Source organism: Malus sylvestris, chromosome 3 (assembly GCF_916048215.2).
Source record: "Malus sylvestris chromosome 3, drMalSylv7.2, whole genome shotgun sequence".
NCBI lineage: Eukaryota > Viridiplantae > Streptophyta > Magnoliopsida > Rosales > Rosaceae > Malus > Malus sylvestris.
Window position 1 is genome coordinate 3,555,529 of NC_062262.1, and position 25,238 is coordinate 3,580,766.

Here is a 25,238-nt window from a genome sequence, read left to right on the forward strand (position 1 = left end):
ATGCTTTGTCATCATCATATAAGACAAATTATTACTAAAAACTTCAAAATCACGAGCAGAGCATCTCCAACGTTACTAGCTAATTTTTTGTTATTGTAACTAATCGGATAACCCAAATGTTAATTTGGCTGAACATCATTTCCAACAATACTAGATATTTTAAGTTAAGTTAAAATATTTTAATATTATATTTTCTAAACTTAACAACTTAAGCCTTTTTTATGCTCTTGAAGCCCACAAACAGTGCATTTTATAGTTTGTAATGTTTAGAAGGAGGTAACTTTTTTTCTCATCTGAGCTAAATTTAGCTGGTTAATAATTTAGCTAGTCTGTTGAAACTTGAATTTTCTCCTTTTTATTTATTTATTAAAGTAGGAAAAAATCTCATTTAATTAGGCTGTTGGAAGTCCTTTTAATAGGTTTACATTTAAGTTTACTTGCTGACTAAATTTGACATACACCAATAATGGTCGGCTAAACTTAAATTAGTCCAAACCCCAATTGATAATCTTTCTTCCGAAGATTGTCTTGTGTGCGACCGGATACGGCATATTTTCTACGGGGTGGGTGGGACCATATGTCGCTCGGGGTGTCGAGAAAATATATTGTGGTTCCGATTTATATGTGTAACGGTATGAACACGTGATTTGACTGTTGTTTACCGAATTTAAATGAAAAGAATTTGAACTTGATAATACTAAAATTGCAACAAAAATTAAGGAACATTATATTAAATGATGTCAAATAATCAAAATCTTATCATATAACGTCATCTAATTCCTGGATTTGAAATCATTTCATCCGAATGGAGTCCATGGTAGGCCTCAATATCTCATCATCATGAACTGCTTTTCAGGATTAATCACCAATAAAACTAGAAAATATGTGACAAAAGCTTTTTTTTTTATTTCTTCTCCTAGTTAAGTTTAGTCAGCCCACCTACTCAGCCAACATTTCTGTTGAGAGCCGAGACCATTCGGCAGCAGGAGAAATTCTAGCATGCGGCTACCATATGCGGCAACACTCTCACAAAGGGTGGGATCAACGTGAATATGCTGCCGCAGCCGCACTCTAGAGTTCATGCTGCTGTAGGTTTTGTAAACTCAACATGGGAAATGTTTTGGGCACAACATACTGCTTTTTACCAGTAGTAATGCAGTAATTTGATGCTTTGTCTTGATAGTTGGTGCATACGAAACCATGCATATCTTTCGAATTCAAGGTAAAATTGAAACACGAATTGCTTGCCTTAAAAGTAAATTTTATCCAAAAACATGTTAAACCAATCCATCAGGAGGATTTGAAAGTACATATTTCTTCAGGAGTTGAACAATAACAGTGTTTTCTGAGGCGAAGGTGTCGAGCAAAGCGTTTAGAGCCTCGCAAGGTGAGGCGTAAGCCTTCGGGTTTCTTATTTTTTTCTCTAGTTATAATACCACAGAGGTCGCACTTGGTGCGATGACAAGTGCCTTCGCCCATGAGCGGTAGGTCTCGGGTTCGAGACTTGGGAGCAGCCTCTCCATAAATGGGGGTAAGGTTAGCCGACATTCACCTCTCCCAGACCCTGCGTAAAGCGGGAGCCTTGTGCACTGGGTACGACCTTTTTTAGTTATAATACCACAGAGGCAAAGGATGAGAGGATGAGAGACTTCACTAGTACAATATCAACCTTTTGTAGTCTGCTGTAGTGAGCTCAAAGAATGGTAGTTTAACTCGCAGTTTCGAGGGCCGAAGCAAGACGATAAATGATGAACAATGTATGAATTTTTGCCTCAAAAGTCTTGAAACAAATACAGAAACCTATTTAGAAAACTGCAAATGGTTTGAAATTTTGAATACTCAAAAGACCGCTACTAAAACTTTACAAAAACACAGAAACCAATTGTGATGGACAATGGTAAAACAGTAGTTAGCAAAACTGTGGGAGAGGAAGGAACACAAAGCCAAATAGAAAGAAACAAAGTCCTTTTCGAAGCCTTGGTTATACACACGATTTTTCAAATGAACGAATATACAACTTTGAGCTAACAAAAGACTTCATCATTTACTTAGTTCTCCCTATGCGTTTCTTCTACATCTCACTCTGATTCACAGTTCTATTATATACAGCGCGCGCATTGAGAAGGATAGAACCCCCGTCTTCGATTTGGGAAAATTTGATCCTTGGAACCACATCCGGATGCCATATGCTATGAATCAAGTATTTCTTTCATGGTTCTTCAACAACAGTCTCTTTCAGCGAAAAGTCATCAAGGACGTCATTCTGTGAATCAACCTGAAGCTCTTTAAACATAGCCATAACCTGAATCATGGTTGGCCTATGGAATGGCCTGTGATCAAGACATTCAAAGGCAATCCGCAGATACTGGTATAGTTCAGCCTCACCGGATATTTGTGCCAACAACTCGGTGTCCAGTATCTCACTCCATCTCTTCTCTCTCTGAAGCAGCTTTGCCCATCCAACCAGATTGTTGTCATCACCAAACGCTGATGGGTCTATAGGCCTTTTACCAGAGAGAAGCTCTAGCAAAATAACGCCATAACTGTAGACATCCCCTTTTGTTGTGCATCGAAAACTCTGGTAGTACTCAGGAGGAACATAACCTGGAGTGCCTGCAAGGGTGCTCACACTGAGATGAGTGTCGAGGGCATTGACCAATCTTGCCATGCCAAAATCAGATACTCTGGCCTCAAAATTTTCATCCAGAAGAACATTGCTAGACTTCATGTCACGGTGGATAATATGAGGTGAGCAACTATGGTGAAGGAATGCTAGACCTCTCGCAGACCCTATGGCAATCTTCTTTCTTGCTGCCCAATCAAGCCTCAAAACCCCTGCCTTAGACTTGTCATGAAGAACAGCCTCCAGACTTCCCCATTTCATGTACTCATACACAAGAAGTCTCTCCTCGCCGATCTTGCAGTACCCCAACAAAGGAACCAGGTTCCGGTGCTTGATTTTCCCAATAGTTTCCATTTCTGCCATAAACTCCCTGTCGCCTTGCCCTGTGACTTGAATAAGCTTCTTAATTGCAACAACACAGCCATCTCCCAGTTTTGCCTTGTAGACCTCGCCAAACCCTCCAGTGCCAATCAAGCTGTCTACACTGAAACCGTTGGTGGCTTCGAGCAGATGGGCGAATGTCAGTTTCCTCAAAGGTTTCTCGAATGTGGCTACGTTGATGCTCAGAGGCTCAGGAACACCGCAAAGTTTCCAGCTGCTGCTGCCGGAAGTTGGAAGGCTTTCGATATATTTCTCTCTCTTTTCCTCCTTCTGCTGGCACTTCTTCACCCGATACAGCACTAGCGCTAGTATAAGGATACAGAAGAAAAAGACTGTGGTACCAATTACCATTACTGAGGTCAAAGAATTCTTTTTCCCTCCATCTTTGGAATCTGATGAGTGCCTTTGAGAGCTACATGCCGCCAAGGGTACCCCACAAAGGCCGGAGTTGTTCTCATATCTGGATGCTGGGAAAGTGGTCAGCTGACCTCCGGAAGGGATGACGCCAGTGAGGTTGTTGTTGGACACATCAAGGTCATTCAGAAAAGAGAGTGTCCCCAACGATCCCGGGACATAACCCTGAAGATTGTTGTGAGAGAGATCAAGGACTCCAACTGCTTTCAATCCTCCAAAGCTATCAGGAATGTTTCCACCTAGCATGTTGTGTCCTATGTTTAGGACCTGCAAGTAGGACAGCGTACCTAAGTTTTCAGGAATGGTTCCGGACAAGGAATTGTAAGACAGATCAAGGAAGATCATGCTGCCATTGCTGGTGAATGTGTAAACTGTCAATCCAGAGTAAATTCTAGTTGACGAGCACGAGTGAACCATAGGAAACTTTTCTAGTGTCTCTGCCCGGATGCCCTCAAACTCAACTAGTCCTCCTGCACCCCTGCAAGATGTCCCCCCCTCATTTCTTACGAATGCAAAATGCTTCCCGGAAACAATCCCGGGAAGGACTAGGCCGGCTTGGTTGGAAAGCTCCGGAGGGATAGAACCGTGTAATTCATTGCTATTTAAATCAAGCCAAATGAGGTTCTCACACTTGCCAAGCTCAGCTGGAATCTGTCCCGAGAGTGAATTGTTGCCCAACTGGAGTATAGCAAGCTTATGGAGATTCCCAATTCCAGACGGGATATCTCCACTGAGGCGGTTGCTAGATAGTGACACCCAAATCATATTGGTGCAGTTGACAATCGACCGCGGAATGGTTCCAGAGATGAGATTGTTGTTGAGAATCAGAGTTTCCAGGTTTCCTCCGTTGATGCAAATGCCTTCTGGGATTTCGCCGGTGAGATTGTTTGCCCACATAACCAAGTCAGAGAGCTTCGGCAAGCTCCAAATTTCTGAAGGAATTGGACCACTCAAATGGTTGAAACTCAGATCAATGGCCTTCAGGTTCTTGCAGTTTCCAAGCTCCGAGGGCACATTCCCGGACAGATCATTGTTGGCTAGAAGCACCTTTTCTAAAACTGATGCAGCATTGGAGGAGCAAAACTCTGAAGGAATGTTCCCAGTGAAGGCATTCGAACTGAGATCTAGCACTTGAAGTCGCGTGCCATTTGTAAGAGACAGCGGCACAGGACCAGTTATGTTGTTGAATGGCACATAGAGATATCTCAAGCTAGGAAGACTACTTACAACGGTATTGAGGAATTTCCCTGAGAGCTGATTGTGACTGAGATTGAGGCTAACCAATGAAGTGCAGGACAAAAAACTCGAGGGCAACTCTCCAGAGAGAGTGTTATCAGAGATATCGAGTTCCTCAAGAGTCCCACAAGCTTTTCCTAGTTCGGCAGGAATTGCACCCGAAAAACGATTATGACCAAGAAATAGTTGTCTCAATTTCTTCAGATTACCCAACAAAACACCCGGAATTTCATTCTCGAGCTTATTATTCGACAGGTCTAGCGTCTCTAGAGCCTGACAGCTTTCGAAACTCGGAGGAAACTGATCCCCAGAGAGTGCATTATGTGATAGCCTAAGCAAAGTGAGGCTGCTGCACTGCCCGAAATCAAGGGCGGAGAAATTCCCCGAAAAATTGTTGCTTGAGAGATCCAAATACTTGAGAGAAGGTGAAGCCTTTGCAATGAAGCTGTTTGGCAATTTCCCGGAAAAATTGTTGTACGAAAGGTCAAGGGTTGATACATTCTTGCAAGACAAGAAAGAATCGCTCAGCTTTCCGGTGAGCTTGTTGTGTGAAACATTGAGCAGGTTCAGATTGTTGCAAGTCAACCAGTCCGCATTCGAAATCAGATTGTGAGAGATGTCAAGCTGAAGCAGAGAAGCACCAAACCCTAGACCGCCTCCGGGGATTGAATTTCGCGACAAGTTAGCGAAAACAAGGCGGTCGCAGCCCTGAAGAAACGACCGGACTGGAAGCGGTTGGGAGATGTTGTTGGAGGACAAGTCAACAGTTTCAAGCTTGCATGATGTTAAATTGGACACAGAGAGATCAGCACCAGAGAATGAATTGCCCTGTAGGTGGAGTTGCTGGAGGTTCGGCAGGGTGGTGAGACGCGGAAGGTGGAGGTCGCCAATTAGACCGGCGTTGGAGAGGTTGAGGGAGGTGACTGCGCCGTCAGAGGAGCAGGTGATGCCTTTCCATGAGCAGAAAGGAGTGGAAGAATCAGGTTTCCAATCAGATAAGAAGCCCTGGGGATCAGATACAACAGAGGATTGTTTGAATGCATACAACAGCTCCACCACATCGCCTCCGCCGCCGCCGCCGCTTGAAGACAAAGTTCTGGCGCCTGAGGTCGAACTTAGGAGCAGGTGGAAGTGAAAAACAAACATCAACGGAAAGCAAAAGAATCCCATCATTCTTTGTTGTGATCTGAACTTCTAATCTCTCTCCAACATCATCAACCTTTCAGAATTTCATGAAAAAAAAAAAGAATCGGTTTAGCGGATTTCTGCAGATGGAGAAAAATAAAAATAAAAACTATACAATTTCAACACCTAAAACTCAACCAGTTTCTTCATTACAGATCTGAGCTGAAAATCTGAACCCTCCATTTTTTTTTCCACACATTTTCTCTAGTGGGGCTTGCTTGGAAGCTGCTTAATGAAAAAAAAATTTAATTGGAAAAATAAAATAAAACTCAAGAAGAAAAAAAAATTAAAATAAACAAAAGGGTTGGTGGGATTGGTGTTGGAAATCACTGTCAAGCATCAAAAATATTGAAAGCATCAAACTTTGAAAGAAGAAAATCCATCAGAAAACACAACAATTAAGACATAAGAGCTCGAAAATACCATGAAAAAATAACATGAATGAATAATGATAGAGAAAGATGATGATATTAATGGAAAAAAAGAAAAGTAGGGCTTCAACTTAAGGGCAAGTGCTCAGCTATAATGGTCAGTCAGAGATTGTGAAGAAAAGAAAGGGGAGAGAGAGAGAGAGAGATACCTTGGAGCAGACAGAGTCTCTGGGTACGATGTTCAGATATGTCGGGTCTCTGATAAACATCAAACCAAAGTACAGTAGTAGTACATCCTACAGCATTTCAAATGATATAACCAAAGTACAGTAGTAGTACATCCTACAGTAGTATGATGATTTTTAGAACCCAGAAGAAGAAGCAGAAACACCCCAAAAATGTTTTCTGTGAATGTGACACTCAGAAGTGTCATACGATGAACAAAGGATGAATGGTTCTGTTTGGAAGGTGAGAAAAAAGAAAGAAATAGAAAGATAAATTGGTTTTGGAAAGGGGAGGGGGAGAGGGAGGAGTTTTTGATGCCTTAGAGGAAGTAAAGTGAGACAGAAAACAAGAATAGAGTACAAGACAAGTTGGTGGGCTAAAGGGGGCAGAGGAGAGAGAAAGTCTAGAGAGAGAGAGAGAGAGAGTAAATTGTGGCAGCGATGCCACCCCAGCATTTTTCTCTATTTCTGGGTCCAGTCAAACTTTGGATATGATTCCTCCTCCTCTCCTCTCTCTCTCTGGTGTCAATTTTGGGGCTCTTGGGAGAGTTGGAAAATTGGACGGATTCCCCCGCACGTACGTCTCTAAAATGTGATCGTGATTTTTTTTCCTTTTTTTAATGTAGAATTAAATTTCTATGTGCAAATATCTGAATAAATTTATTAATGTTTACAATTATGTTAATTGCCCAAAAGGAAATGTTTGCATATGTAAAGCTTTAGGATAAGAGTATTAGAGTAATGCTAGCTAGCTTTCTCTTTGTTTTACTTTTTTATTTTATTTTATTTTTTATGCTTTATTCTTATTCTTATATTGTAATGGAGTAGGTTGATTAAAAATATTTATTTTTGTACAGATGACCGAGTAGATTGAAGTCGATATGGACTAACGAAGATAAAAATGACGCAATAGGAATTCATAGATTTGACGTTCGAGCTCCGTGTTGGGTGCATAATACCTTCTCAAAAAAAGCGCGATGTCTTAGTTGAAACTCACTGCTTTGTCGTGATGTATGATAGATTAAAGTCATTCGAGATTGTTTAGACTTGTAAGACCGCATTTTAAAGTTTCTAATAAAAATCGGATTTTTCGTTTTACGTCCAATTTACTTCTTTTACATTCTGTAAGACTTCCCTGAACTTCCCAAGAGTCGACTTAAGTCTATTTAAGCTTTAAGGCTACTATTATAATCACCATTCAAGAATTATTCAAATAAACCGTTTGGTTTTCCCAAAATCTGATGGATTCCAAAACCTTGTTCTTCAGGGGCTTATGTTAATATCCATACTTCACTCGTGCTGCGCCATTCAAGATTATCACTACAAAGTATGAAATACAACAAGGTTGGAAAGTGTTTAACCATTTGTTTAACGTTGTGATAACAGCAATAGTCAAAATAGTGAACAGACTTTTTATTTCATAACAGTTACATAAGTTAACCGTTTTTCAGTTGGTTGATTTGTTGGATTGATGTATTTACTTGATAACAATTAGATGAGTATATAATTTTTTTAGTTTGTCGATTTGATTTTTTTTTAAATGATTAATTGAAACATTGACTTTATCTATTTATTTAGTAACAGTTAGATAATTAGATGATTTTCGAGTTTGCTTAATTTGTTTTCTTAGATGAACTTTTAAAGGGGCCTATAAAATGGGCACTTTACAATGTTTTCATGATCATATTAGGAGGAAAAAAAATATCGGAGTACAAAGAAAAATGGACCTAGCGTTCATCTAATGTAATATCACACCTACCACATTTATTAAATATGACCATGTTTTTTGTACTCTTGTTACTTTTTGTCCATTAATATTTTTTAATTCATTCAATTTGACGATCGAAAATTAAGAGGGACGTGTGAGAAGTAAAAATAGGTATGTGGATAATACCACCCTTTATATATGTAGGACTCAATCTATACATAAATGAGTCTACTATGTATTTACAAGAGATGCAATGTAGTGTAATTAGTTTTGTTTCATCACTGTCACCTTTGTATGTACCATGTACTAATGTAAGCATAATAAGCACCAAGTACAAAGTAGGTTACATTCCTTGGTAGTTTTGAGAACAGAATCTTCAAATGCCAACACAAATAGATTAAAAATAAATTTGAAACACTGAATTTACTTATTAAATTTATAACAGTCAAATGACTAAATAATTTTTTATTGGGTTTTGTTTTTAGACTAATTTTAGAAAGTGACTTACAGAATAGACAATTTTGTTGATCAAATTACATTGCTAAATGAAAAAGATAAGGATGAAGATTGGTGGTTCCCTTTTCGGATTAGTTAGTTTTGTTTAATGTTTTGTGTTGCGTCGCTTTGGTGAGTGTTGTGGCCTTGTTGTTCCAGCTAAGGCTGTTTTAGCAGTGGCTTATGTGTGCATATGGTGCTTGATTTGTCACGTTTATCGTCTTTTTCGACAAATTATATTGTTTGCACCTAGTTTTTGTGTGTGGTAGCATGTAGGGGTTTTATTTAATTTGTTGATTGTGCGAATTTTTCTCCATATCAAGAAATTGATCACTGCATAATATGTATATATTTGCCACCTCTTGTAAATTTAGTTTGCCTGAAATCTTTTTATAGTTGCTTGTCAAAAAAAAGAAAAAAAAAAGAAAAAGAAAAGAATGAAGATGGCATGAGTAAAAAAAGGAGCTAGCATTCATCACTGTCATTTTTGTATGTGCTGTTGTAAGCATATTAGATACCAAATACAAAGTGAGATATATTCCTTGGTAGTTTTGGAAACACAATCTTCAAATCCCAACACAAATAGATTAAAAATAAAATTTAGATCGACCCAAAATATAGCAACAAGGTTATACATTTACCAAATCAAAAGACAATTGAGATGTATTAGTTAATGTTGCATAAAGAGGATTTGTCTGTTGTACCTCTCTTTATATTGTTATAGCTTATTACAAGTTTTTTTTTCTTGTCTCGAACATGTATGCGAATCTAGTGTATTTAAATCTTTTTTCAATATAGAAACCTTTTAACTTTCACTTGGGAATAAAATATATATGAAACATTTCGGGTTCGTTTGGAGCTTTAAATAGCTGAAACCGTTTTTGGCGAAAATGTTTTTAGAACCAATCATTAGGAAACACTTCAAATGCTTATTATGAAATCTAAAAATATTTTTTTTCAAAAACGTTTTCAGTCATTTTAAAAGTGATTCCAAACGAACTTTTCATGATTTACTCAACTTGCGTGATTACTAAGGCCTCTTCATACATTGGCTGTCACATAAATCTAAGTTATGTTGAATAATACTCTACTATTTACGTATAAATAGAGGAGCAAGAAAATAAGCATGAAATCAAGCAAGTGTTTCATACGTAATAACATTGAATAAAATGGCCTTAAAAAAACTATTTTTAAGACTCAAAAAGTTAATAAAATACCAAGCAAGAACTTTAGGTTTAAAGTTGTGGACGTTCATTGCATGAGCGAAAGGAGGGAACTAATATATCGTTAAAATAATTTGGTGATTGAGTAAGTGAATTGGTCACCGATAAACTGCTCTCCAAATCCACAATTTATGATTAAAAACTAAATTATTGCTTTACAAGGTGCCAGCCAGTTAAGATTTTCTTGCTAGGTATCAATATTTTAATATTATTAATGGAACTGTCACTCAAATTTGAGGGTGCCATGTAGTCAAATATCCTAACGAAGGAAAATGATACGGCGAGGATCATTTTTCTAGGGATCCTGTTATCGTGACCGTTCATTGTCTAATGTGCGATCAATTTTCGTTAGATATTATTTATATTAATTTAAAATTTAAAATTTAAAATAATTTTTGACCTCACGATATACGATGAACGGTTACGATTACTGGATCCCCAGGAAAATGATCCGAAGATTTCCACCCTGCGCTACTTCTATTTTATAAATTATTATAATAGTTTTGAACTCTTCTATTTTTTTAATAGTAATAAAATAATAAAAAAACTGATAAATACAAAACTAAAATATCATTCAAATTTATGAAAAAGGAAATACATTGATAAATATGGATGATTTTGGGTAAAACTATAAACAAAAAACATCAAACTTCTACTCCACAGACAAAATCTGCATAATGTGATACTAACTCAACTCTTTTAATGTTTAAACGTCTTTTCACATTAAAAAGAGAAAAATATCAGTTAATTTTTATAAATGTTTATGAGGAAGGATTTGCCTTACTCTCTAATAAACACAAAACGATTAGAAATAATCAAGATCTAAAATTTAACTATTAACTACAAAAGTAGGCTATTTGTATCCCGCTCATAGCAATTAGAAAATGCTAGCTTCAAGATAAAATGACCCTTCTGTCCCCCATCGCCAAAATTTTATTTAAATAAAAAAACAAAGAGATGCAAACGGGAAAGAAACTAAGACCTGCAAATAAAACAAAAAAATTCAATGATAACGAAAACAAGACGAAAAATATCACTTGATTAAAAACGAATAGGGCTACTATTTTTTTATTTACGCGTCTCTCGTGCGTCCACGGCTATTTCGAGTGACTAAAATAATGTGGTGGTGGTGTTGGTTGATGGTATAAAAATAGAAAATTTTCGAAAAGCTGAGAGAAGGCGCGGGGCGCGGGACATAGGGTTTGGCGGATCTCTCTCGGTCGGGGGGTCTCTCGCTCAAAACTCCAAAAACCTAAAACTCCAAGTCTGCCAAAATATTTGTAGTTGTTGAGAGGTTGTTGCTGAGTGGGGGTGCATTTTGTCAGTATGCTTTACACACGAGTGCATCGATTTCTAAACAAAGATTAAGTATTAGTTTGGTATTGATGTAATTTTATAAAAAATAGGTATAAAAAAAAGTTGAGCTCAAAAAAAATATTTGGTAAACACTTAAAAATAACTTATTTTCATAGTTTTGGATGAAAAAAAGCTGAAAACGTAAATCAGCAAAAATGAGCTTATTCTCATAACACAGCAGAAACATTTTTTTTTTTCAAAACATAGCAATACCAAACCAGCCCCTAAGGCAAAGAAAATAGGTCCAAAACCCCATCAGCAGCTCCCGATAGATTAGCACTTTGCACCTTAATCCAACAAAATAAATACAATATTAAACGATATAATAAGGAAAATGTTAAGGAGATTTTTAAAAAAGTGAAACTCTTTGCCACTTATTTTTTGGCATAATGTTTTATAATGTTGGCATGAGAATTGTGTCAAAAAGTTGAGGCGACGAAGAGTTCATAGAAAATCTCACTTTGAGAATCTCCTTAGCATTTCTTATATAATAAAGTAACTAACAGTCATGTATAAAATCTTTAGCCATCTTAATTTATTTGTTATTTATCATATGAGTTAAGTTACAAATTTACTCCCTAAATTTTAGTGGTCGTTCTACTTTGGTCCTTATGTTTGTTTTTGTTTGAAGTTGGCCTCTAAGCTTTTAGAAACCTATTAAGTGAGGATAATAGTGACGGCAATTACAAAAGTTGACAAAATTAGTAGTAGGCACATTTCAATTTGGTTGGTTTTTGGTTCGAACATACCACGTAGTTCAATCTCCTCATAATCATTTTTCTTGAGGTGAAAACTATTTTTTTTTACTCGTTAGTTTTAAGGCTGGTTTGGTATTACTGTGCTTTGAAAAAAAGCTGCTTCTGCTGTGCTGTAAGAATAAGCAGCTGTGAAATAAAGCAGCAGAATGTTTGGTAAACTTTTTTGTAAAAGTGATTTTGAAAAAAAATTACAGTATTATAGTGTTTGATAAAATTTTATGTAAAACAAATGTGAAAAAGCCGGTTTTTCAAATCTAAGTTTTGCAGCTTCTTGTTTTTGGCTTTTTTCACCAAAAACTGTGAAAAAAAGCTGAAGCTGAATGTTTACCAAACACAAAAACAACTCCCAACTTTTTTTTATACCAGCTTTTTTCAGAATCATCTCAGTACCAAACCAGACCTTAGTAGCGTTTAAACATCTCCAAACAAAACTAATCGCATTGGTTTTGACCATTTCTTAGCTTTGATGCTTCCTTCGATACAAAAGTGGTCAAGTCCTAATCTATAGAAGACATTTTGAGCAAGTAGGTAAGTTAAAATGTCCTTCAAATTGAGTTAATGTGCTATTTAGTAAACTTCTGCAACAAAAGTCACTTTCCGTCTTTATTACACATACTTTCAAATGTTTAAGAATCAATAAAGTTGGTGGACTAAAATGGAAAATTCCAATAGTTTAGGAAGCAAATATGAAATCAACCCTTATAAATCATTGGCAACATTGTCAATGTCATAACACGTATGATTGAGAAATATAACAAATAAACCAAAACAAATTTTTTGTTGCTTTAGCTAAAAACAGCGGAATCCTCGCAAAGAAAGCAGACTGATTTATGGACCGTCCCTTTTATTTATTTATTTATATAAAGTTGGTAATGAATAAAGTGCCAAAATCCACACTATGGCTTCCCTCCATGCCAAAAGCTATATAAAATTTCAGTGAGAGAATTTTACCACATAACACTTCCTAGAGTTGAGATCTTTTGGGGTTTTCACTATCCGGAATCTAATGATAAAAAAATCCGGATAGTTCAAGAGAAAGAAAAATTCGAGCTCTTGTTTTATATGAGATGAATTAGTGTAATGAGTTAATAAGATGCGTAAAATTTAATTTACGCGATTTGGATTTCTTGGTGAATCCAAACAAAATTCGGAGATGATCTCAACTCAACTTCCTAGTTCCTCTCCCCTCTCTTGGGACCAAACTCAACTGCTTTTTGACTCAAGAGCTAAGGCTATTAAGCCATACCTCCTTCCCTTTTCACGGGTTCTTCAACCTTACTCCTCCTCTATACTATTTCTGTCCATTTATGGATACCATTTATTATTTGTTAGGTAGGCATTCATTGGTGCATAAATGCCAACGTAAATATTGTTCACGCAAAGGTCGTTTTTTCCCTTCCCCTCTTGGTATGGAAATGATAAAACTCTTTGCACTATTCGTTGTTGATCCTTATATATCTCGTATAAGTTGATCTATTTATATAAGTGAATTTCACATTCATGATGATTAACAATGTGATTAGTATATAATAACAAAATCATTTTATTCATATTTATTAATTACGTTGTTGATTACATATAATACAAGGCAAGACTTATGTAGAACTTAATTGTTCAAGTAGGTTTGATTTCCGTTAAAGATGTAGTTAGCAAATAAGGTACGTATAACAATACTCAATTAGTAGGTGGCATTGCTACATGTTTTGCTCGTTTGCTAGCAATTTTGTTTTCACTCTTTTTCTTAGTGATTGGTCTATTGTAATCGTATAATATTAATCATTGGGACGCAACTTGCTCCAATTTATCTAAAGGCGGTTTTGTTAGTGTCTTTGTTTGTTTCTTCTCGTTTTTCAAATTGAGTGATTCATCTGCGCTGTTGTATTCTCATAGTTTCTATTTGTTTTGTGTCGTGATCTACACATGTTTGTTTGATGATGATTATGCAAGAATTTTTGTTTTTTCTCGTTCCTCTAAACCCTAGACCACCCGTTTAAGGGAAGAAGTAAAATAAAAATTTCTTACATAACTTCTTGTATTGTTGGTTACCTGTAATATGACCTAAGTTTCACTTTGGTTTCAATAGTTTCAATTTTCACATGAGTCCTATAGTTTGTTAGAGATTGAAAACAAGGACGATGATTTAAATCTGTCAATTCTTTTAATAGAATTACCACATTAGGGGGTACATTTGAAGTCAAAGGGAAAGTCATTACTGAAACAAGTTCGATACAAAAATATAATTTAGTGACCATAAAAGCCCTTCGTCCAATGTAATCTCACATTTTTCACTCATAGTAATTTTGTCGATTTTTTCTTACGAAATTAAGACATTGTCCTTGAATTGCCACAATTAATGTATATACTTAAAATCACAAAATAGTTAATGAAACTCCGCTCAAACTACAAAAATCAAAACCATTTTTTAGCATAAGGACAAAAACATTTTTCTCTTTTCATTTTTCCCGTATACAAGAGATTATGTAGCCAATAATGTGACTGAGTCTCACCTGTGCAAAAGGATGTTATAAACAATCTGATTAGATATACATGTGATTAAGTTTGATTAATCAAACGAATAGAAAGCTTGGAGTGTTCCAAAAGGGAAAATCAACAAAACGTGCCAAGACTCTTCCGGTGGCCAGGAACTTTGGTCTGCCCCAAAGTAGGGACGTCTAAGAAAGAACCGAAGAAGTGGAGCCTGGTCGATTGCTGGTGGAACCCTCCGAAATATTTGACTTTATTTGTGAGTTGGTACATTGCGTTTTCCATGGGAGATTCTAAATTTTAAAACGTTTCTTTGAGACACTAGCTAGGGTTAGTTGAAATATTGGTTAGCTTGTAAATAGATGTCTCAATTGCTTTTTCCACACCAGCACGGAAGTCCTATTGACGTTATCCTATTCTGTTGTTTCGGATTTTTCTTTTTCTATCCAATTGATATTAAGACCGGAAAAATTAACATAAGGCCTCATATATATCGCTCAAGCTACAAACTCATTGTTTTACTCACAAAATATAATTAACGTATTTGAATACGATAAATTAATGCTCTTAACTGCATGTGACAAATTGATGAGAACCTAAAGCAAATATGAAATGTTAACAAAAGCGCCTTAGCTCGTGAAATACACCCTTCCTTAGCTATATAATCATTACTTGGGTGATACTGTTTACAAGAGATGGAACAAAGTTTGATGACACGAATAGTTTTTTCGCTTTTCTTTTCAAAAGATTACGAAAGATGTTGATATTAATTATGAGGTTTTTGTCTCTAATACTAAGAAAAAAAAGCTTTGTCTGCTCGTGCTTTTTCTAATGTTGGACCAAGGTCGATCACTTTGATGATGAGGGGATCAAGCGATTTTAACTTTGTGGATGTGAGTCAAGTGAGCAAATAATAACAATAGTAAGAATTAAATATAAATAATTAAAACCGTGACTTTGATTTCTTTAAAAAGTATATGAAACTAGAGCTTTACCGTTCGTGAGATTTTTTAGTGTGCCGGAAATACGATTTGGTACACTAAGTGTCATAATACAAACGGTTGATACTTGAAAAAAAAATTTCAACCACTTGTATAATAATACTTTGTATACTAAGTTATGTTCCTGACACACTCTGATTGTCTATGTTGATAGTCATTGATGGATGTTAACTTTGTAGGGCTTACGTACGTTAATATTCGTTAATTGATGGATACTATCTTTGGTAGGGTTACGTTAATAGTCGTTAATTGATGAATGCAATCCTTGCAGGGTTTATGTTAATGGCAATGTACGTCAGCAATTCACTCATTTAGATTTTTTTTATTTTTTTATTTTTTAGATTTAATTTTATTGGCTTTTCATCATGCAAGTGTTGCACAATGATATTGATACCTGAATCGTTTGCTTAGCCTTTAAAGATCATTTCAAGAAAATAACCAAATATAAAATTACTGATACATATACCGTAATGTAAGGGCAACACTCTTCTTCACCACTATAATAAAGGGTCACTTGCGTAAAAAAGAGAGTTGAGAAAATAAAATAAATATGCACGAGTGAAAGACTACTAACATCTCCCTTTAATAGTTTTTACTCATCCTTGCGTGAACATGCCTGGCTCTATTAAAATCTTTAAAAATTGTTAGAATAATGTGGCACCAATCAAATTTGTGCTTTAACTCAAGTTGAAATTTTATTAATAAATTATAATAAAATGTTAAGATTTGGCTACAATACTTACATGCAGTTAATATAATCACCATCTCAACAGTCATATGGCGATAGTACTAAATACATATATTTACATGAATTATATCTAATGGTCAGATGATGATTGTATTAAATACATGTAAGTATTGTAGCTAATCCCAAAAATTTATATGGTACAAAATGTGTCATATTAGTTAGTGCATGAATTTGATGTATGTAGCACTGCCCAATTCGTTTTCCTTATGAATTAACATATTATATGTTTCTAACCAACTAAAATATCCAATGGATAATTTGAGCTATGTGAAGGGCATTGAGTAACTCATGTCACCATTTTGGCCTCGACTAGATCAAATAAAATAGCTTATATCTAGCTAAGACTTTTAAGTGATATGGATTATGGAAGATTAAATGGATCCATATTTCTTACCTGTAAATCATGAAATATAATCATGGGTTGGGAAGGTTAATTTTCTTCAAAAGTTATAAATCGTGGGTACCACGTTTATTTCTTAAATATTTTTCTTCAGACCTACCATACCATTAGTTGTCTTCAAATTTTCTTTTCTTCCCCTAATAACCTATTTGCTTTGACATTTTGGGCCGACCAAATTAATAAGTGAAAGCAATAGATAAGAACCAAGCTCGTGTGACTACATTGTCACATGCCATATCAATTCATGATATTGATATAAACAACTGTTCTTTTTTTTTTCATGAACATTTGAATATTCGAGAAATAGAAATATACATGTGTCTTAAAATTTCTTTTACTCTGTTTTTGGTAAGGTCAATTAGGAGTTGTTTGTGATTGTGTCGTAGAAACTCTTTTAAGAAGCATTTGCTATGTACTTCTTTAAAAAGTACTTCTAAATTGAAGTGTATTTTAGCAGAAATGCTTATAAGTAAAAGTGTTTCCTATAAAAACAATCTTGTACAAGTTCGTTCTTGTTAGTATTTTTCTTAAAAACTAACGATATTGAGTAAGGAAAAATCCGAATACAACCGCAGACAAAACCTGATCGCTAATACCTTGCTTTCTTGTAGTTTAATAAGTAGGGAAAAAAAAAATGGAACAAAATGTATTAACCAGAAAGGGTCAGCTGCTACTATTTCTTAGCAACAAAAGCTGCTGCAGATATAAAATTTGCAGCTGCTCCCTGCCCGTGAGAAGCAAACGCGGCTGGAACGGATGTTTAAATGATATAAGAAAGAGTTGTGCTATGTTTAGTCGCTTACATGTAAACGTTTCACAAAATCAAGAAGGGGAAGTTATCGTTTGTTTTTTCAACTTCCACTCTTTTGCATTTGTCTTTCAGGGTATCATAATTTTGAGTGTCAGAATTGCCACTTAGTACTATAGTCTAATTACATTCCTCTTCATTTGTAAGTGAGAAGTCTTAGGTTCAATTCTTACCAAAAGCGAATTTGAACTACATTATTGTTAGCCCATTATGAGGCTTAACTTACTCTCCAACCCATTAGTATGGATAATATCGTTTGTTAAAAAAAAAAAATTTGAGTGTGAATCAAGGCTTATTTGGTGGTTGGGTATGGACTAAACTATTTTAGTTAAATGTGAGTGATATTTTAGCCCTTACTAGCAAAAATGCCCGTGCTCCGCTGCGGGTTTTGAAACCTTAACCACAATTTAACACATCCATTTCTAAATAATTCAAAAAACAATCAAAGCAGATGAATTCACATGGTAAAATAAGTCTTTAAATTTGCATCTATATTCTATTGAATTTATATTAAGAGCCTATGTACAACAAAAAAGTGGATTTCTACATACCAGCTATATACAGTTTACATGATGAGTTTTTCATACAAATTTGTGAGTGATGGTTGTTTAATTGGTATCTAAGGTGCAATAGTAGTTGGTGGTGATGTGGCTAAAACGAAGACTCAAAATTGAGTACGATTCCTTGTAGCATAAGTAGAAAAGGAGGTGGTGCAACTCAATCTGTCAATGGTAAAATTACTTTTATCAAAGCTCAACTAAAACTTTTCTATAGGTATCAACAATAACTTATGCATATTTGAGATAATGTTGAACCTGATTTAGAGAATTGTCTGAAGCACATGTCACCACCACTGGCTGAATGCTGCATTTGAACCGCTGATTTATTAAATGGCCAGAATGTTGCATTGGAACCATTGATTCTCATCACAAAGAACTTAGGATTCTACATTGTCACCACCATTGGTCTAAGAATATGCACAAAAGGTTAAAAAAAAAAAAATATCATCCTAATACAATACATAAGTCAAGGTCCAAATCCATCTGCAAATAATTGAAAATTGTCTAATTATATTGGAATCATGTTTGAAGCAGGATTAGCACTTCACTCCCGCTACTTCGCCCACCACTCTTTAAAAACCAAAAATATCAATTTGATGCTATTCCAACTTCGTCATCCACCATTCTAAAGTTTCCTATTTGTTATTCGATTCTACCTTCAATTTCTTTAAGGGAGTCTTAATGAAATACTTCTGATACCGTTTACTTTTAACGTTAAAGATATGTTTAGCCTAAAAAGTCACTTCTAATACTATTCACTTACACCTTTATTTTGTCATTTGGATTAAAACTAAAATTTTTGAGGATTTTTCGTTAGTTTTTCTCTTTTTAACTGCTGCTCGAGCGATCAATCCACAATCAAATTTTTAACTGCTGCTCAAGAAGACTTTGATGGATTGCTTTGCATGAAGGAAACTTTAGAACCAGTAAAAAAAAAAGGTAGCCTATTCGATTGAATCAAATTCGAATTCTAATCCAAAGTCAAATGACAAAATAACCAGAACACCAAACTGACTCTTCCGCTGCCCTAATAACCACAGTACCAAAGCATACAAATTCAATAAGCCCAAAAGTTATTGAAATCAAACCAATTATAACTCCAATATAATATAGAATACCAATTTCAATGACCCCCAACAGTTATTCAAATTCAATAACCCAGAATACTAAATTCAACTCGAATATAATAAATAACAGCCCCAGAAGTTTAAATTCCTCACCTTGAGTAGAGAGGGATTGGAAAGACAACGACACGAAATTTGAGCTGGAAACAAAACCCTCAAAATTAGAAAAATTACAACAACAAAAAACCCTGATAATTACATATTTTTTCCAATGCTATGCCTTGGTTTAATCGAGAAAGGGAACTTTGCACCATGAGAGATTTTTTAGTGTGATTGTCATCATGTGTGTCTATATAAATGGTGAGTTTATGTGTGTTAAAATGTTAAAAACTTAAAAATTAAAATTTTCCACAACTTGCATAAAAACACATGGTGTACCATCCGTGTTTCCGTCATTACTAAAAATTTCTCTTGCACCGCAATGTAGAAATCAAGAAACGTAAAGCGAAAATGGGTATTTGCAGCTAATTCGTTACTAGTTTACCTCTCTTTCTCTTTACTTTCCCTGAAAATTACCCTTATTTCTTTTATTGATTGATTACCCGCTTTCACCACTCCAATCCTTCAAGAACCCATATTTCTTTCAATCCTTGGGTATCCAGAAAAAATCACCAGAAGATAAATTTCTTTTGTAAAGAAAATTTTAAAATGTAAAGTATGATAAATTGCTTACCTCCCGTAAAGAAAATTTTAACGCGGGACAATCTCGTGATTTTATTGTTCACATGAGAAAAACAAAGAACAATTTGAACCGAAAACGGGGGTAATTCCGTCATTACACTATTCTTTTGAACAGTGATTTTTGCCGTAGGACTTTAGTACGTATAATTTGGAGAACTCATACTAGTTTAGATTCAAATCCAATTTTGTCTGTCCCATAAGCCAATTGCTTTTGGCCCTACTTAAATTCGAGTCTCGTTCGAACTAAGTACTTTTTTCTGACTCATTCCTAGGACCAACCCCAAATTATTGTGACAAAACTAACCGGTCTCCTTCTAAAATAGAAAAATCGACTTAAACCGATTCTCCAGTTGTGGGTCGACTTGGCTCGATGCATTTACAGGGCTGGGTCGGCCTATGTACCTCGTTCATTTGTAACATTTGAGCCACGTTTTCAGGTTCAGCCTAGGGTTAGTGACTAGTCCACAACATGACCCATGAAACCTCAGGAAATTAGTAGCCCAACCCTTCCTTAACTTGGACTAGCCCAAGAATATTCATAGTGGAGGGAAAGGCTAATAACTAACATTGGCGGGTACTGCAACTTCAAGGAAATTTCAGGGGGCACAGAACCCTGCAAATCTGTTGTCAAATTGGTAACTACTACTGAGACTCTTCAAGGCTGATATCAGCTGCTTTTGACTATCTTTTAACTATTTTATTTAAAAAGAATGAAAGACTTGACCGATTGAGCAAACATAGAAGAAGAACAAGAAGAAGAGCAAACACAGTCATCTCATTCTCTTCTGGGTAAGCTTCAATTCCCTGTTTTCAGCTTTCCTTACGTAAATTTGTCTGTGTTAGATGCTACGGCATGTTATTGACTTCAAATACTGTCACCGTTGTAGCGTTTCAAGTTTCGATAAGTTTGCGTAGCATTCCAGGTATAAATAAGTTTACGTCGGAATTTGGTATTTAGAAAATGATTTTCGCATTCTCATTTTCTCATCCGCTCTCCTTACTAGAATCAATGGACAAAAACGAGGAGAGGTCCGAGAGGAGTGCAGACGGGAAACTTGGGACTGGGGGAAACTACCCTTTAGCATCTTGTCAGATGTCACTGATCAATCCATTATATGATTAAATGAGTGCTAATGGATTAAAGATGTTAGATGCATGGCTTTTCTGTTCTATTTTATTTGAATTCCTCATGTTTATTGGTTTTTTTTGTTGTCCCTAGGTAAAACTTTGTGAGTTTGTGCCTCTAGCTATCACTTAAATTATTCAACCCTGTCCGCTCCTCTTTCCTTTTGCTAACTAAAAGACTAACAATCTCCCGCTGCTCATTCAACTTTTGGGGCATTTAGGAAGATTTAAGCTTGTCCTCATTAGGTTTCTCTAGATTCCCATCTGAAGATGTGGGATTTCGCTTTCCATTAGTTTAGTTCGTGCTGCTAACCTTGATACATACATTGGAAAGTAAATTTTTTGAAGGCGGGGGTTTTTGAGATTGTCACTGTCTCTCTTGAATCTCGGTGTTGTTGAGTAGAACTTGCCCCAAAAATCCGGCATGTAGGAACCAAGGAAGCGTGCTCAAGAGTTCTTAAACTGCTCCAAGATACGCTATTTTTCAGATTGTGAGACAAATTGGATCCTAGCAAACTGTGTCCTAGTATACTTTTTCACTTAACTGGTTATATCGAATGCAAATATGGTCGATGAATTTACCGAGCTTGCTTTTATATAAACCAGTACTCTGCAGTATGCACAATGCTGGCGCCATATCCGTCTAAACACTAAGGCCTCGTTTGGCAGCTCGTATAATGAATCAAATAGGATTAATTATACGGACTCAGGTAATTGGTGCATTTTGGTATAAAATAGTTGTGGGATTAATAACATGGTCCAACCTCTTTTATACGGTCAACACCCGCTTACTGATAGTCTCAAAAGGAAAATGATAATTAGTCCGGACACTGAATCAAAAACAAGTTGTGCATTCTCTCTTCCCTCTTTCAATCAGAAACACGCTGCCGTCTAGTTCCTCATCTTCTTCTCCAACCCAACAACCTCTTTCTAGGTTCTCGAAGCTTCGAACCATAATCTCTCTGTCTCTCTCCTCTCGGTTTGGAAATTTCAGCAAATTTAGAAATTCTCAACAATTGTCTAACTCCTTGGAAATCCTCTCGAACCATAATCTCTCTCTCCCCACTCGATATGGAAATTTCAATAAATTAGGAGAGATTTCATCTTATTTTTCGGTTTCAAAGGATTAGAAGTCATGGAGATGATGGTTTGTAGTTGGTGGTGAGAAGCACAATGGTGGCGGTGCTACGCTATGCTGTTCTTTTTTTCTGATTTTTTTTTTAATTTTTCTTATGTGTAGTTACCTTTTTTCTTCATTTTACCATCAATCATTATTTAAAAATTATTAAACAATAATAATTATAATCTAAAGTTTTGTTAATCCAGCACACAATCAAACATAGTTGAAATTAGGTTTTGCTCAAATATGGGGGATTTTTTATTTGCTTCTTGTTTTGAAGATAGGATTTGAAAATCTTTAGGTTTCTAGATAATAATAAACATAGTATAAATAATACGACTATTAGTCCAATGTTGCACCAAACGTCCGATTATTAGGTCAGTACAATCTGACGATTGTTTATCTTATACAACTGAAATAGTCAGTACATTCCGACCTGCCAAACGAGGTCCGTTCTTTCTATCCCTCTATTTTCTCGAGTGTACTAGAATTCTAGGAATCTGTAAGTGCGACGAGAAATTATTGTTTTTTTGCTTGAGCTTATTCTTAGGCAGTTTTTATCTGCATTACCACATTTTAATAATGATCTGCGACTGTATGTATCTGCAGGCAAAATATGGCTACCTTGGCAACTGCTGAAATTTGTGATTCGAATACAACTCTTTTGGAAAGTGGAGATTTGCGTGTGCTGCCACCAATTTTCCAGACATACGGACAATCTCGAGTATTCTCAGGCCCCATTACCACACTAAAGGTATTTGAGGACAATGTCTTAGTCAGACAGCTTCTCGAGACCAAAGGCGAGGGAAGAGTTTTGGTTATTGACGGCGCAGGAAGCATGAGATGTGCTTTGGTTGGAGGGAACTTGGGACAGTTGGCTCAAAACATGGGATGGGCAGGTATTGTGGTGAATGGCTGCATTAGAGATGTAGACGAGATCAATGAGTGTGATATTGGGGTGAGGGCTTTGGCATCTCATCCGGTGAAATCGAACAAAAAAGGCGCCGGAGAAAAGCATGTTCTGATCAACATTGCGGGAACCTTGATTCGTGAAGGGGAATGGTTGTATGCAGATAATGATGGCATCCTTATTTCAGTATCTGAATTGTCTGTTTGAATCAGCATCGTTGATTGATTCACATTTTATTCTTGTGCTACCAATAAGAGGGATTGAGTTCTCAAATTCAATTGTACTTGGAATTTCTTGTTTAAGTAGGTTTGTTAGCATATCAAATAACCTTGTTTTTGTTACGCTGTTGACATTGGTGATGGGTTTGTAGACTTGTGTGGTCAGTTAGTCAAGGTTGTGTGCTTGTTACCTTACACCAAATTTCAAGTTAACCTTGTTTTTGTTACGCTGTTGACATTGGTGATGGGTTTGTAGACTTGTGTGGTCAGTTAGTCAAGGTTGTGTGCTCATTACCTTGCACCAAATTTCAAGTTAACCTTTAATTTTTTTAACAACTATATTAAGACTTAAGAGTAAGAAATTGGAATTAAACCACATAACGAGCCATCTATAATTGTATATTAGCTCAACATAAATATTAAGCCGTCAACCTGAGACTTGAGTAGGAATACCAAATTTTAAGTACAACCATAATCGATTTGGAAGGTCAGAGATAAAAATAATATTTGAGTCAAATTTCAAAAACGAATCATGGTAAAAGCTTTAATTAAATAATTTAAAATATTATAGAAAACTTTCATGAAAAGGATTTGGACTAAGTTTATTTTAATAAAAAACCATGTTAAGACTTAAAATTTTAATGAAAAATCCTTAAATTTTAATAAAAAGGACAAAACAACTTAAATTTTAATGAAAAAGACATAATTTTAATAAAAAGGACAAAAAATATGACGCGTAGACTCACGGTACACTGTTTATGAAACTTACTACACTGTTTATGAAACTTACTACACTGTTTATGAAACCTTACTACACTGTTTATGAAAACTTACGACAGTATTTATGAAACTTACGACACTATTTATGAAACTTACAACACTGTTTATGAAAACTTACTAAAATGAAACTCTGAAGGGTCATCTCTTTATGCACATAAATTCTTCTCCCCTACCTTCTTCTCCCTCTTTGAACCAGATTGCTCAACACCGAAGAAGAGTTTTTGAGTTTTCCTATAAGTGGTAGGAAATTAAAATATTACAATATAAAACTTTAGGTGCAAGCAAGGTCTAAAATATCGATATTATCTTGATATTTCCATCGAAATTTCCGTGTTTTTGGATTACCGATATTTCTGATATCATCGATATTTTAGACCTTGATAGGAACTCTATGTGATACTAAGTCACTCAAGTATCTTACCATGCAATGTATGAAGTGTAAACTATTGTACTAATTCATTATGTATAAATGATTATGGTGTGTTTAAACTTCTTTCATTAATTACTACATATTTTCTACACTCTATATAATCAACTTAAATCAGTTAAATCCATTATGCAATGCATTTCCTTCCAGTTTTTTGTGATAAACTAATAGATAATTGACTAAATAAACATCATGCATAGTTTCAATAAAAATTTCCAAGTTTTTCTTACAATTTCCGTGGTTTTTATTCAATTTTTATCGATATCGATAATATCCCGATATTTTTATCGAAATTTCCGTGTTTTTGGACTACCGATATTTCCTATATGATCGATATTTTATACCTTGGGTGCAAGTAATCTAAACTATATATATGGGGCTACCGAAATATGTCTCTAACAATGTGCTTAAAGAACCAAGTGCACAATTTTGGATTTCGCATTCTTTTGACATAGTTGAGCCTTAACCTTCAGCCCTACCCCCCATGTTTAATCCATTAGCTACAAAGGCAGCTACAATTTGTCTCTTAGTCTTTGGTCCTGAGGGCCATTCAGTTTCGATGCATGGAAGAAATAGCAAAGGAAATCTAATTCCTCGAAAAAAGATTCTAATCACGAGGCATTAGAGGCATTGGGTAATGAGTGGCTGCAATCTGGAAGCTGTCCGATAGCAAAGTCATGCGGTGCTGTTAGCAGTGTCATTCCACTAGCCGCAAAGGTTTTGCAGCCCCCTCCAGGAATGAAACTCAAGTGCCCGCCAGCAGCCCTGTCGCGAATTGCATTTGCAAAAAACCTCCGCCCACAACCCTTTCCAGCAAAAGTACTTGTGATCAGATCAATGGGCATGGCAGCCAATGTTCCTTTAGGGATCACACCAAA

The 25,238-nt window shown here is 35.7% G+C and overlaps 2 protein-coding genes across 4 annotated transcripts; one reads left to right on the forward strand and one right to left on the reverse strand.

Moving 5' to 3' along the window:
* Positions 1 to 1,948: 1,948 nt before the first annotated feature.
* Positions 1,949 to 6,531, reverse strand: LOC126616648 (receptor-like protein kinase BRI1-like 3). Of its 3 annotated transcripts, none has more exons than XM_050284725.1 (3): positions 6,420 to 6,531; positions 5,978 to 6,064; positions 1,949 to 5,873 (listed from the first exon to the last, which is right to left on the reverse strand). In XM_050284725.1, exon 3 carries the CDS (start codon positions 5,825 to 5,827, stop codon positions 2,210 to 2,212), a length of 3,618 nt encoding a protein of 1,205 aa, XP_050140682.1. In that variant the 5' UTR covers positions 5,828 to 5,873; positions 5,978 to 6,064; positions 6,420 to 6,531; the 3' UTR covers positions 1,949 to 2,209. The 3 variants fall into 3 exon arrangements, with proteins under 3 accessions (XP_050140682.1, XP_050140681.1, XP_050140680.1); XM_050284724.1 differs by having other exon boundaries at positions 5,966 to 6,064; XM_050284723.1 differs by lacking the exon at positions 5,978 to 6,064.
* A 13,916-nt stretch (positions 6,532 to 20,447) lies between these two features.
* On the forward strand, positions 20,448 to 23,389 carry LOC126616649 (putative 4-hydroxy-4-methyl-2-oxoglutarate aldolase 3). The gene is made up of 2 exons (XM_050284727.1): positions 20,448 to 20,569; positions 22,635 to 23,389. The coding sequence occupies exon 2, from the start codon at positions 22,642 to 22,644 to the stop codon at positions 23,140 to 23,142; it is 501 nt and encodes a 166-aa protein (XP_050140684.1). The 5' UTR covers positions 20,448 to 20,569; positions 22,635 to 22,641; the 3' UTR covers positions 23,143 to 23,389.
* Positions 23,390 to 25,238: the final 1,849 nt, after the last annotated feature.